This window comes from Colletotrichum fioriniae, assembly GCF_027942845.1.
Source record: "Colletotrichum fioriniae strain IMI 355084 chromosome Unknown scaffold_9, whole genome shotgun sequence".
Classification (NCBI taxonomy): Eukaryota; Fungi; Ascomycota; class Sordariomycetes; order Glomerellales; family Glomerellaceae; genus Colletotrichum; species Colletotrichum fioriniae.
In genome coordinates, this window is record NW_027076845.1 from 1,363,938 (window position 1) to 1,378,017 (window position 14,080).

A 14,080-nucleotide genomic window follows, 5' to 3' on the forward strand; every position below is an offset into this window, starting at 1 on the left:
CTGCGCCAACGCCAGCCAGCGGCGTCCGTCTCTTTGCTCCTTTCCTGTTGTCGCTGTAGTCGTTGTTGCGTTGTCGGGCCTTGTCTCGCCTTTTTGCCTTGGTCTTGCTCTCAGGTGCTTGAGACTGGAGGGTGCCAGGTGCTCATCCATCCATGATCCGGCCATCCATCCATCGCCTTCCCTTCCTTTCGCCGCCGTGGGCCTTTGTCTGCTGCAGGCGGTTGAGTTTGGTACGGGCGTCAGGTTGGCTGCGTGTTGTTGGAGAAAGCACCCGGGCTTGGGCCCAAAGCCAAGCTGCACTGCATCAACATGGCGATACGGAGTACAGTTGACGTATTTCTTTCCCTGTCTGTCTAGGTATCAGTCATTCATTCTCCTTCTCCTCTCCCATTGGACTGGTTCTCTGAGGCCCTTTGCCTTGTACCGAAAGAGACTGGCCCGCCACAGAAAGCGTGGAGGAGTCACCAGCATGAGAGGTACGGAGTAGATACCGAGGAAGCAGTAGAGAGAGCGAGGTACATGGGTGTACCGCACTTGACTGCGGATACCTTGGATCCTGGGTTGCATCCGTCCGGTACCGTGGGTACTTCCTGCCCCCCGGTCGCCGTCTCTTGACATGCCCCAGGTCTTGCAATGTACCCCATGTACCTCCCTTTCTCCTACACACACTTCCAGCCCAGCAAAGAGGAACAAGGTGAGAGAGAGAGCCGACACCAAAAGATGGAGGTACCGCGTATGTCTGGTGTGTGGTGTAGGTACGCAGTATGGTGTGTGTGTGTGTGTGTCGCTCACAGTCATTCAACAGTCAGGTATGAGTCTGTCTGTCACTCCCATCCATCCCATCCCATCCCATCTCCGTATCCGTCCACCACCACGGTCCCTTTTACTTTAGCCCTGGCCGTCGCACTCATCTCACCCTCCCTTTCCCTTTCCTCTCCTCTCTTCTTCAACGCAAATACAGCATCACGAAGAACCACAACCCAATACTGACGAGATTCTCTTGTCACAGTCACGATAATCGCAACAGCCACAGCAACGCCAGCCTGATCTGCCAACAAGTCTATTAGCCGACCCGTCGAACTGAGTCTACCTGCACAGTTCCACACTTGCATCGCATCCCTTCCGCTTCTAGCAGTACGTCAACAGTAAACCCTATCTTACCGCACAGCACACCACAGCACACCACAGCACTGCGTCACATCCTCCTCCTCCCTCTCCTACATTGGTGACTCAACATCACCACTTCTCATCGTGGGATCCCTCCTCCCACATACTCTACCACTCTTGTCACCAACACTCTACCTGGCACCTGTAGCTAACCATCGCTATCGCGTACAGACACGTCTAGAAGCACAAGACACGTCTAAACGACATCATGGCGACCATGGCAGCTGCTGCTTGCGATATCCACCAGGCCTCCAACATGAGCCGAGACAACTTGACTGTTGTAGCGGCTCGGAGTGTTCCTGCGACGACTGTGACACGATCTCACCCCCTCCCTACTCCCCCCAACTCCATCTCTCCCGCCCTTCCGCCTCACGGCCTCAAGGCCCAGCTTCAGAAGGCCAGGCTCGAGCCCATCGACTCGGACCTCGATCTGCATGACGACCCGACTGGTCGCAGGCAAGCATCGCGGTCACCCTCCTACGACGCCACCGGTGCTATCAGCACCACCCTGCTGGCCAAGCACCACCTCCCCGAGATCCTCCTCAACCACGGCCCTCTGGCTATCCGTCACATCATGGGCTACCTGACAACGTCTGTCCCGGGTTTCGCAGGAATCCCGCCGACAAAGGCGCGCCGCCTGGTCGTTGGCGCCTTGGAGGGTCGTGGAGGCGAGGGTGGCGGACCGGATGGCGATGTGGAATTCGAAAAGGTGGGCTGGGGTCGATGGGATGCTCGTCGACGTGGTCAGGCCGCGCGCGGGTCTACACCCCCCACTGACTACCGATCTGGCATTCCCATCAGCAAGACCGGTGGACGCGGCGCCGACAGGTCTCGCCTTAACGTCGCCTCGTCCAGCGCTGGCGACTCCATTGTCTTCTCTCACGACGATCGCGATGCCATGATGATGGAATGCGAAGCGGATAAGATGTCCCTGGATGGCTCGGCCTCCGCCTCGTGCTCCGAGGCTCCGGACGACGACGATATCGCTATGAATGATGATCCCGAGGACGCCACCGATGACGAGGACTGGGCAGCCGTTGGAGCTGCCGCTCTGCGCGCCGAGTCTTACAACACAGCCGGCGCAACCGCACAGTCTGCCGGACGCAGCTTCCTCTCCACCGGTGTATATAACTCGGGAGGAATCCGAACCGTCTCTACTGGCATGGCACGCTCGCTCCAGCCCATGCCCTTTGACTTCACGGCGCTCCAGAGCCCGTCTGACGCGCAGGAGCGTGAGGCGGTTGAGGCTCTGTTGCGTCTGGGTTCTGTATAAAACCTTTTTTTTTTTTTGCATAGCACGGCGTTGGGGGATGGAAGGACTACGCTGTGCGATCGGTCTGTTTGACCGATGAGAAAGCATGTCTCCTATTTTTCATTGGATTCGGACTGGTTGGCTGGGTTGGCTGAACCACGGATACCGTGTCATGACTTCACTGACCGAGCCGGCGCGCTCTGGATCACGTATCACCACTCTCTGGCATTTGTCATGGCACGGCGGTTCTACACTACATGGGTTCGGCGTTCCTGGCATTGGAACGGCAAATAACGCCCTCGCGCGAAGGGCAATCATTGTGGCCTTGGGCACCACTTTGCATTACGATCATGGCTCTACTGGAGGATACCACGACATATTTGGTCAACAACACTTTTCGACACACTACTACTTGGGCCGGCTGGCTATCTTGGGGACTGTCGTCGCGTCTCCCCACCTCTGCCTGTTTGGTCTCATCTTGGCACCTGGTTCGAAGAATCTTAGTCCTTACAACAATCTTTGTTCGGCTTTCCCCAAGCATCGGTCTGGTTGAGACCAAGGCAACGCGCGGTGGCGCCGACGACAGGTTGGAATGGGCTGGCCTGACAACACCACCTCCCCGCAAACACACACTTCGATTCTCTCCCATTCATGCGTATACCACATTTTGCACATACCCCCTTTGCTTTTTGTTCACACATCTGCATTTCCCCACTTCAACACGCCGTGGAGGATTACATCATCTAGCGCTGGGCGAGCTTCACCTCGTCAGCCATCACACTACGCGCCCCTTTTTGCGCGCTTCACACCAACACCTGTTTAATTAGTTTTGGGGTTGACGAAGACGACGAAAAGATTATGGATATTCGTGTTACATCAACACTGAATACACACGACACATGGATTTTGTGTTTGCGAACTGGAAGAGTCAGCATGAGCTTGGCTGTTTGGCAACTCTCGCGGAGGACAGGACGCGCAGTTAGAAATGAGGAACTTTGGTGATGCTTGGCTCGCTGATATTGCTTACCAATATGATCGGCTTCAGAGCACCATGTCTTCTGAGACATGAGGAAGGGCAGAGGAATTGAAACTAAAATCAAAGAAAAAAAGGCAAAAAGAGAAATTACCTCACTCCAAAAATTTTTTTGGTGAACGGCGGGATCTGGGTTTCCCGGGATTGGGCGGCTAGGTCTAGCTCTCAAAGAATGGAACTCTTGATTGTTTCGTCCCATCGTGGTGTTGACGATCGTGTGATCACTAGGTGCATTGTCGTGATTTGTGTACGCCGAGGTCTCTTCACAGTATAAAGGCACCTACCTATATCGACTTCAACCCTTTGCACCCTCGCGATACAACTGCTCCCAAATCATCACTATGAAAGCCTGGGTAAAGGTCTGGTCAAATGGAAGACCTGATGTTGCTAATGAGCATGGTCTTACTCTTGGGTTGATCGTGGCTACATGTTCTCGAGAGGCTTTTCAAGATGCATTATGGTCTGGAGAAATTGAGGATGGTTCCGCCGCCTCGGGAAAAATATCTCACGGCTTGCTCTAGATATATTATGGGAAAACTATGTCTGCTATATTAAGCAGAACATGTGAGTTATCACGAGCATCGTGGATTCATAATCTGATAAGCTGAATGAATGGCCCAGACAACTAAAATAATAGTTTAACAGAGTCAAAGCCATGCTTCCCTACTTCTTTTCACTGGATAGCCCCTTTTGTGGGTTTTCGATTTCAATTCAACTTGATCACCTTTGAAGAAGTCAAAACATCCACAGGAAGAAGTACTAGCACAAAGAGTTTTGGGTTTGTATTGTAATTAATTCTACAGCGACCATACTTTCAAGCTACCAATAAATGCACCTCTAGACGAGAAACTCGTTGGGCACATACAACGGCATAGAATCCTCCCATAAACTATCCGTAAGCATCCGCTTATTCGACCCGTCGGCGTCCATGACGATGATCTGCCCGTACGGCTGGAACGTCTGATCATAGATGGCCGCCTCGTCCCGGAACCCGTACATACCGCTGGAATACAAGATCCGCCCGTCGTGCGACCACACGGCGTGCGCGTCGTTTGCGCCGCTGGACGTGAGCGTCTGCAAGTCCGAGCCGTCGGGCCGGATGGTGCACACGTCGAAATTCGTCGCCGACGTCTTGCGCGTGAAGACGATGCGCTCGCCGTCGGGCGACCAGAAGGGCAGGTTGTCCGTCGCGTTGGTCAGGCTTCGCACCGTCTTGGTCTCGAGGTCGATGACGCGGAGGCCGTAGCGGACACCCCACTCGCGGAAGACGAGGCTGCGGCCATCTGGGCTGTACGAGGGAAACCCGGAGTGGACGGAGCCGTCCGTCAGCGCCTCGTAGAAGCTGCCGTTGGAGGTCGTGCGGTAGACGCGGGCTTTGCCCGTCGCGCGGGACTGGAACCAGGAGCCGAGGCCGAAGGCGATCCACTGGCCGTCGCTGGACCAGGCTGGTTGGAAGGCGCCAGCGAGACCCTTTGCGACGAGGGCGGCGTCGATCTCGCCCGTTTTGGAGGAGTCGAAGACGAGCTTGAGGTCGGTGCCGTCCGGGTTCATGGAGACGATGGAGGAGTTGCCGAGCTGCTTTTGGGTGATGACGAGGCGGCCTTGTAGGGAGAGCTGGGGGAAGACGTCGGTGGAGCGGTATTCCCAGTCCGCATCCCAGCTGTAGAGGGGCTTCTCCATGGCGCGGGCGGTGAAGCCTACTTTTTCGTAGATGACGAAGCGGCCGTCTGGGGACCAGGCTGGCGAGCGAATCGCTGCTTTGACGGGCGGGTGGGCGCCTGAGGTGTAGTTGTATCCTTCGTTGTCGCCGCCCTTGATCAGGTAGGCGATGTTGTTGCTGCTGCTGGACCCGTCTGAGGTGCTGTCATCATCAGCCAACCATTGCGGGAACATCTTGACGCTGGCGCCCGAGGTATGCTCGATGCGATCTTCTCCCGTTTCGAAGTCGACCGAGACGATCTGGGAGACGGCAGCGGCGAGGGACTCGGGCCGGTGCGCGTCCCACGTCTGCTCGGTGGTGATCTCGTAGTAGAGGATGCGCTTCCCGTCCGGGCTCCATTTCGGCGAGCCGAGACAGTATCCCGTCTTGGTGGCGACCTGGCGGAACCCAGAGCCGTCCGGCCGGACGACGTAGACAGAGAGCTCCTGGGTGTGTTCCCAGCCGGTACCGTTGCCGTGGCCCCGCCAGGCCGTGTTGCGGTCCGAGGCGAAGGCGATCCACTCGCCGTCCGGGGACCAGCTGGGTCTGAAGTGGCCGTCGGGCAGCAAGGGGTCGCCGGCGATCTCGTGGGTGTTTGTGAGGTTGCGGCGCGCGCCGGTGGCGATGTCTAGGACCCAGATGTTGGCGCGGTAGCCGTTCTCGGTAGAGACGTAGGCGACTTTGGTCCCGTCTGGGGAGAGGGCGCCCGCGTCTTCGACGGAGGGCGTGGCGATGAGCTCTTCCACATTGGAGCACAACGCTGAGGCGGAGGTGGTGTTGCTACCGCTCGTGGTGCCAGCAGAGAAGCTGCACCGGTAGAGGTCGGAGTTGCCGTCGCCGTTGCGCTCGGTGGTGAAGGTGACGTATTTGCCGTCCGGGGAGAAGGCGGCGTGGTACTCGAAGCTCGAGGCGTTGCCGAGGAGCTTCTGCTCGTTTGTGCCGTCCGCGTTGGCGATGTAGAGCTCCGAGGTTGAGGGCCCGATGCGGTTCATGAGGAGGACGCCCTTTTTGCCGTCTGCGGCGGGGAGGCCGCGGGCCGAGTGGGCCTGCGGGAGGGAAGCGAGGTTGAAATCGGCGCGGAGCTGGTGAACGTGGCGGGCCGAGGTCGACGAGGTGGCCAGGCAGAGGCAGAGGAGGGAAGAAAGGAGTGACGACCGCATCTTGAGAGGCTTGGGTGGCTAGACACACCGCTTTGGAAACGAATGAGAAAGAGATGGTGGTGGGAAAGAGAGAAGAGAGACCCAAATGCATCTGTATCCTTTCGTCTGGTATTTGTCTTTCTCGAAGATGGCTCGACTTTGCCATCGCCACCCCTCCTCGCATATGGGTGAAGTCCGAGAAGGACCCAGGAAGGGGAGGAGCTTTCACAGCAATTAACCAGGGTCCTGGACATCGGCACTGCGAGGTACTCTTTTCTGGGATATCGAGAAGTCTGAGTCTTCTTCTCAGGAGAGAAATCTATTGGCTTCCTTGACGATTACGACGTATTCCTTCCCGCTCAATTGCCGCTTTCCGCCATAAGCAGCGGTTCAGAGTCTTGGCGGAGTGGAACATCGCGGATGTAAAAGAGCTTTTCTTGGAGAAGTTGAGAAGTTCTTCCCCGTTTGGGGTGACATCCTGGGTTTCTGAGCGGGTTGCCATTCGATCGGACCAGCCCCACCAGAGGGCTACTCTCGGATAGCTCCCGTAACTTAACTTCTCTGATGCAAGACTGATCGGACCTATCTAACGGAGTCAATTGCCATTAAACACCGCATGAGAAAGGTTCTTCTTTCCTGGGGGGTGGTATCCAATGGTGGTGAAGGATTTTCTAACCCTTTCTCTTCCATGTGCGTTCCTCCCTAAGCCTCCGATGAAGAAAAAGTTTTAGTAAAACGTGGCTGCGTGGCTGCGGGGGAGATGCGAACGTTGCTGTACTGGGGTGGATGATCCCGTTCCCCTCCTCCTCCCATAGGCTATCCTGTAGGCTATCGGGTTAGTTGCATGACGTTAAAGTCATGTTAGGTTGTCTTATCAATCAATCGATTCTTCAAGGGGAGGCTCAATTTCCCTCAGACTTGCCGTGCATGGCTTCGGCAGACATCGGTCAGAAATCGGCAACTGAGTTGTAATGTAAAAGTAGAGGCCTCCTTGTGCCCCATTCTAGCAGTTAGGGGCCGAGGTTCTTTACTCGATCTTATTGTAAGTAGGTCTATCGATGTTTGGCTCTACCAAGTGGGTAGTAACGTGGCATAAGTATGGGAGTACAGAATCAAAGTGTCTCCAAAGAAAGTGTAGCCGATGGAGGATAACACTTGTTTTGCTAGACATACAATTTGCCTTCAACGTAACTAGTTGCTCATAATTCTTACACTGGGAACTTGCCTAGAGAGTGTAAGGTCACTTGGGATCCAGGAGCACTACTCTCGGTTTGCAGAAGTCAACGCCGTGGCTTTTCTCATTATAGACCTCTACAAGACTTCAGATCAATGAACACGTACCACATATCGCAAGAGGTAATGGTGCTGCTAGCGAAACTGCGCACTTCAAGTACATGACTGCTGGCATGCGCCACATCATCTTCCTCCCGCCGCTGACCTGCAAAACATCTGCAGTTATGCAACCTTGGCTGCCAATGGGCTCTCGTCGGCGGACGAATCGGGCAAGTGGCGCTCGGGTTCGGGAGACTACATCCCTGTAGCATTCGGCTCCGGCATCCTGGTCTCCGACCCCATCGACCAAGCAAAGTTTCCAGCTGCCGTTTCTCCTATGATCGCTGAAAGCAGATTGCAAGATTCTCAGGGAGAATAGATAAATTTGAAGATGTGAAAACCATGACAGCATTTTAGCCCTATGGGTTGTGCATATTCACGGACCTCTCGGGACACATCTTTCGCATTCAAGTGTTTTGATTGTTGCTGATAATTGTCGCAAGACCACATCGCTATTTGGATCTTTGAACTATTACGAAACGACATAAACCAACTTGGTTCCGCTCACCTTGCCCTGTCTAACTAGATCGAGACCCTTGAGAACGCCTTCGAAACCACCTCCTCCCTCGTTCACAGTCGGTTTGTGAGCCACAATCTTGCCCTCTCCCAACAGTCGCTCGGTATCAGCCCAGAACTTGCTTCCAAACTCCAAATCCGCCGGGATCGCCGGCAAAGCCTGCGGACCGAATTGACACGGCTCACCGATGGCAGTGTACGCCAGCGTCATCTTGGTCGTCACCTTGCCGTTGATCGCCGAGACGAGCTCCGCCGGCACGGGCCGCAGGGTGGAGTAGACGCCGCCGTCTTCCGCAATCGCCTTGACGCTGATATCCGCAGACGACTCGGAGGAAATGCAGTCCAGCACGTGCTTCAACTGGCCGCCCGCGCTCTTCTTGATGTCCTCCACGACGGTGGCAGACTTATAATCCAAGATTTCGTCGGCGCCCAGCTTCTTCAGGTACGCAAAGTTGTGGGGCGAGGCCGTCGTGATGACGTGCAGGCCAGACAGCTTGGCGTACTGGATCGCCAGCGCTCCGGTTGCCGTGCTCCCGCCGTAGACGAGGACGGGCAGCTTCTCGGTGCTGGGCTTGTCGAAGTACGGCAGGCCGAGACTCTGGTACAAGCCCTGGCCGACGGTCGTCACGCTGACGCCGAGGGTGGCTGCCTCCTCGAACGTGACGTTGTCCGGGATGCGGAGCTGCAGGTCGCCCTTGACGGTGATGTACTCGGCGAACGTGCCGTCCTCGTGGTGCACGGCGTTGGACCCGTGCGCGACGCCGGCGATGCGGTCCCCCTTCTTGAAGGACTTTGCGACCTTGGCGCCGACCTCCTCGACGACGCCGGCGTAGTCGCAGCCCACGCGGGCTCCTGTGACGGCAAAGAGGTCGATGTGGAGGATGTCGGTCGGGTTCAGCGCGACGGCCTTGACCTTGACGATGAGGTAGTCATCGCGGAGCTGGGGGACGGAAGCTTCGACGACTTGGGCCTTGCCTGCACCCTGGATGACGATGGCGTGGTTGGAAGACATTTTTGTGTACGCGTAATGGTTCCGTGTATTTCCTGGAAAGATTGATTGCAATTTGGTGGTGATGAAGAATGATATCGGAATGTTTACGAGGACATGGTCCTCCGATTGTCATTTATGCTACTCTCTCCGCATGCTTTCTCTCATGCTGAAACCCAAAATTGGACATTATTAAGCACGTTCCATTCGCCATGATGCGCAATTAAGAACCGCAAGTGGGCCTATTCGTCTTGCCGCTGTTGCGGAGTTGCGGACAGCAGACGGACGGTCAACCAACGAGTTGCGGATGGGACTAAAGCCCCACATTTGACGGGCTACGGCTGGATTCAAATCGGCGCCGGAGAGTCTCCACTTTCTCGGAGGCGATTATTAAACAGCTCCCGGGACGATTATGGTTTACTCACCACACGCGATCGATGGGTAGACAAATGGGTGACATAATCGTTTGCCGCTCTATGGGTGCCCTAGTACCCGGCTCGTTTATTATCATTCTTATTCCTATTGTTCTTAATAGTACTCTCTAATGAATGTATAGGAAATAAAAACAATAGAGGTAATGAAGATGACAGAAACTTGAATAATAATAAAAAAATAATAAAAATAATTCAGGAACAATAAGCAGGTAAGTAGGCTTCATAGTTTAGTGTTAACCAGCATCTTATTTTGTCACCCACTTGGTAGACAAGGTGGTAAAACGGGACGAAAGCTTGTACGTGCTAGAAGCCACTCTTTGTCATCCCAAGGCCATGTCCGGCCCCTCCTTCCGGATAAAGACGCGGAGAGGTTTTGACTTGCCCGAGAGCTTTTCAAGACGGCGGGAAATGGAGCATTTGAAGGCTCCGAATGCACACACCACTCGCACTAATCTTTTAAAGTGCGTTTCTCTACGAGCTTACCAATGTTCATCGAATTCGACGCACACAGCTTGACATATGTCATCATGGCTAGAGTTTTGACCGAGTTTCGCCATTTGGATACCGGCTAAGATATATCGGCAGCAATCGGGGGCCATTTTATTCCAAATCACAGTTGTCATGTAGTTACTTAAGTCCTGTGGGATTTCCACGTCGAGGTCACGTAGTTGGACAACCCATTCAACATACCCAGCTTGTTTAATCATTCCAGGTTCTCATCATTCACAACCACTTTGGAGTTCTGACCTACAATCATGCCATCACCCAACAAGCGAACAGTCCTCATTACAGGGTAAGTGGAGTTGACTCCGAGATACCTTCTATGCTCCTCTACTTTACGTGTTTCTCAAACTTGGAACGCTGACGTGCCTTTGACAGATGCTCCCAAGGGGGTGTCGGTAACACGCTGGCGCTCGCATTCGCAGCCCAGGGCCTGCGCGTCTTCGCAACCGCCCGTTCGCTCAAGTCGGTGGCGAACCTCACAGAGAAAGGCATCGAAACGCTCACGCTCGACGTGACGAGCTCGGAGAGCATCGCTACTGTGAAGGAAGAGATTGTGAGACGTACAGGCGGCACCCTTGACATTCTGTACAACAATGCCGGTGCTCGTAAGTTCTCTCTCCCTCCGTTCTAGGCATTCCCACCATATCAAGACAACTGACATGGATATTTCCGACATCAAGTCTACGAAGCACCAGCAGTAGAAGCAGACTCCTACCGCACCCGCCAAATGTTCGACGCCAACGTCTTCGGCCTCTTCGACATGGTAACAGCCTTCACTCCGCTTCTTCTCGCCGCCGTCTCCACCTCCCAATCCTCCCAGCAACCGACAATCGTCAACGTCGCGTCCGTCCTCGCCCGCCTCCCGGGGCCCTTCACATCAGGCTACAACGCCACAAAGGCCGCCGTCGCGGCCTACTCGGACACCCTCCGCCTCGAGGTCGCGCCCCTCGGCCTGCGCGTGCTGACGGTCTACATGGGCGAGGTGGCCACGTCCATCATCCAGGCCAACAACATTTCGTTTGACAGGGACAGCCTGTACGTGGACGCCGAGGATAAAGTAAGGGAGCGCAGCGCCACGCACGAGAAGACGACGATGAAGCCTGATGAGTTTGCGCGGCAGGTCGTGCCGCTCGTGCTTAAGAGCGGTGGAAGCCCGTATGTATGGAAGGGTACGAATGCGTGGCTTGTTTGGTTTCTGAATGCGTTTGGGCCCAGAAACGTGTTTGATGGGACGATGAATGGGGCGGCGGGGTTGAGCGATCCGGTGATTAAGAAGAAGATTTTCCAAAGGGGACAGGAAAAGGTCAAGAAGGCCTAGGGTCTAGGTCTTGGGGGTTGGTGGTGTGATTGAATGATTGGGATGTGATGTTTGCGATCAAGAGCGGCATCCTGGTTTCTTTTCTGACGCGTTCTGGATATTGGTTGTTAATTTGGTTCCCGAAATGAGCCGTAATCGGCAGTAGAGTGTAACCACTAGAGCATAATCGAATCTTCGTTTCTTCGAGTATCTCGCCGAATAACCCCATTCAAGAACCTCGCGAGACTTCCCTCACGTTCCTTCGGGCTTTCGTTTTCTGACGTCGATGCATGAGATGTGCCACGTCTGCATCTCCACTCCTTGACGAGCCTACTGTTCTGCTTGCGAGACAGCCATGGAAATCTCTAAGCATACTTGAACATGAGGGTTTTCGTTGGCAGATAATTCAAAGCCGGATGATGGTGGTTCGAGTCGGCGCCGAGCCCGACCCCGTCCAGTCCAGCCGGAGCCGTTACGGCCTTTTTCGGCATCGGCCTTTTCGTACATCACTTAATTCTGCTGTAGACTTGCCAAGAAGACATCTCTTCTCCGCTGGGCGCGGCCTCACGGTTTACTTCATACGCAGCACCCCTATCCCTGCTCCGATGCCCAACATAGTAGGACATAACTCCGGCAACTCCATCCCTGCTATAATGCCCCAACGTGGTAGGACACAAACTCCGGCAACGATCTGAAGAAACCTAGAGCTCTACTTGAGAATCAATGCTTGAGATAAAATCTTGCTAGAAGCCGGTCAATGAGAGGGAGGTAACGGAGATACTAGACGTAAATACCGGGAAGTGGGTTTCCGGCGCGGCCTCCGTTAGTCAGTATCACCGGATCACAAATCAAAGATCCAGTTTTACCAGACCTCACTCCCCTCCAAACCATCGAACATTGACATCACGAGGAAAGTTGTATGCCAGTTGCCATAGTATTACTTTCCGCAACATTTACATAATCTAACGCTATATAAGCGTCCCTTCTCCAAGATGTAGTACATAGGGGAACAGAATCACCATACAAGATCATCACACCGCAACGTCCCACTTACTCACTCACCCCCTCTCTCTGCATCTAATACAGCAGCAATGTCCCTCCCAAAGACATATCAGGCGTGGCAGGTCAAGGAGGCAGGCGCCCCTCTGCAACTCCAGACGTTGGAGTCAACGGCGCCGGGCAAAGGTGAGGTCCTCGTCAAGGTGCTCGCCTGCGGCATCTGCCACTCGGACGTCGGCATGCAAAAGGGTGAATTCGGGCCCGTCCACCCTCGCGTACCGGGCCACGAGATTGTAGGCGACATCGTCGCCGTCGGCGAGGGCGTGTCGAGGTTCGTGGGTGGCGAGCGCGTTGGAGGAGCTTGGCATGGAGGTGAGTTTGTAATATCTGGAAACCTTCCCTTTGGATCACCAACAAGCATGAGATGAGGGAGGTCTTTGGGGAGGGAGATCATGTTGAAGTGTAGTTAACTCACGTCCACACAGGCCACGATGGAACCTGCACAACATGCCAGCTAGGCCAATTCCAATCCTGCCAAAACGGTCCAATCAACGGCGTGACCCGCGACGGAGGCTACGCAGAATACGTCACCCTCCGTGCCGAAGCCGTCGTCCGCGTCCCAGCAGACCTCGACCCCGCCGAGACGGCGCCCCTCCTCTGCGCCGGCGTCACCGTCTTCAACGGCATCCGCAAGATGGAGATCCCACAGGGAAGCCTCGTCGCCGTCCAAGGTCTCGGCGGCCTAGGTCACCTCGCCGTGCAATACGCCAGCAAAATGGGCTACCGCGTCGCGGCTATCAGCTCCGGCGCCGCGAAAGCGAAATTCGCGTCTGAGCTGGGCGCCGAGCGCTTCATCGACAGCAGCGTCGAGGACCCCGTGGCGAAGCTCAAGGCCCTAGGCGGCGCCGCGCTCGTGGTCGCGACGGCGCCGAGCGCAAGGGCGATTAGCTCCCTTACGGGCGCGCTGCAGGTGCGCGGCAAGTTATTGGTGCTCGCGCCGGTCGGGAATATCGAAATCAACTCGTTGCATTTGATCGCGGGCGGCTGCTCGGTTCACGGGTGGCCTAGCGGGCACGCGCAGGATTCGGAGGACGCGATTGAGTTCTCGAAGAAGGAGGGCGTCAGGTGCCTGATTGAGAAGTTTCCCTTGGGCGAAGCCCCTGATGCGGTGGAGCGTATGATGTCGAACAAGGTGCGCTTTAGGAGCGTGCTGGTCATGGGGTGAAGATTTGTAGATTGTATCTTTGAGGTGCGGATGTCGTTAGGGGGTTATCAAGACTACAGAGCTAAGAGTGTTCGAGGATTGTTCGTCTCCGTTGTTGGACAGGATTCATTACCACACACGATGAAGAGACAGCATGACAAGAGGTCAATGTGTTTACGTAGGCCGTCTCGCAACTATTGAACCGTGGGCACGGCGTAGAGAAGGACTGTAGTGTAAGATGACTCGCATCCAGCATTCGCAGACGTGTTTGAGGCGTCCTGCGAGATGATCGTCGTGCTCAGCGTGGATTCTTCAAGCAACTCGGTAGTCAAGTAAAGCAGCTCTTAGAGTGTGGCATGCCCAAATCTTCAAAGGATCCCGTTGATTCTCTGGTTTGTATTCAATGTCTATCACACGACACGGATGAGTAGCCGTGATGCACAGGGGAAGGCATCATCGCATCATCGTGGTCAAGGGCGTCTACGAGGAGACGGGCCTCCTCCAAGAGGGCAGGGG

General features: G+C 55.1%; 5 protein-coding genes across 5 annotated transcripts; 3 read left to right on the plus strand and 2 right to left on the minus strand.

The window, feature by feature from the left end:
• Positions 1 to 1,375: 1,375 nt before the first annotated feature.
• On the plus strand, positions 1,376 to 2,440 carry STB3 (DNA-binding proteins Bright/BRCAA1/RBP1 and proteins containing BRIGHT domain; the record flags this gene model as incomplete). The annotated part of the gene is made up of 1 exon (XM_053196454.1): positions 1,376 to 2,440. The coding sequence occupies one exon, from the start codon at positions 1,376 to 1,378 to the stop codon at positions 2,438 to 2,440; it is 1,065 nt and encodes a 354-aa protein (XP_053046105.1).
• Positions 2,441 to 4,289: 1,849 nt separating this feature from the next.
• Positions 4,290 to 6,311, minus strand: IFR1_1 (Zinc-binding oxidoreductase alcohol dehydrogenase; the record flags this gene model as incomplete). Its single annotated transcript, XM_053196455.2, has 1 exon — positions 4,290 to 6,311. The coding sequence occupies one exon, from the start codon at positions 6,309 to 6,311 to the stop codon at positions 4,290 to 4,292; it is 2,022 nt and encodes a 673-aa protein (XP_053046106.2).
• A 1,783-nt stretch (positions 6,312 to 8,094) lies between these two features.
• Positions 8,095 to 9,150, minus strand: IFR1_2 (Zinc-binding oxidoreductase alcohol dehydrogenase; the record flags this gene model as incomplete). Its single annotated transcript, XM_053196456.1, has 1 exon — positions 8,095 to 9,150. The coding sequence occupies one exon, from the start codon at positions 9,148 to 9,150 to the stop codon at positions 8,095 to 8,097; it is 1,056 nt and encodes a 351-aa protein (XP_053046107.1).
• Positions 9,151 to 10,315: 1,165 nt separating this feature from the next.
• Positions 10,316 to 11,382, plus strand: N0V96_007828 (uncharacterized protein; the record flags this gene model as incomplete). The annotated part of the gene is made up of 3 exons (XM_053196457.1): positions 10,316 to 10,353; positions 10,440 to 10,669; positions 10,745 to 11,382. 3 exons carry the CDS (start codon positions 10,316 to 10,318, stop codon positions 11,380 to 11,382), a joined length of 906 nt encoding a protein of 301 aa, XP_053046108.1.
• A 1,070-nt stretch (positions 11,383 to 12,452) lies between these two features.
• N0V96_007829 (uncharacterized protein) lies at positions 12,453 to 13,585 on the plus strand (the record flags this gene model as incomplete). Its single annotated transcript, XM_053196458.1, has 2 exons — positions 12,453 to 12,732; positions 12,846 to 13,585. The coding sequence occupies 2 exons, from the start codon at positions 12,453 to 12,455 to the stop codon at positions 13,583 to 13,585; spliced, it is 1,020 nt and encodes a 339-aa protein (XP_053046109.1).
• Positions 13,586 to 14,080: the final 495 nt, after the last annotated feature.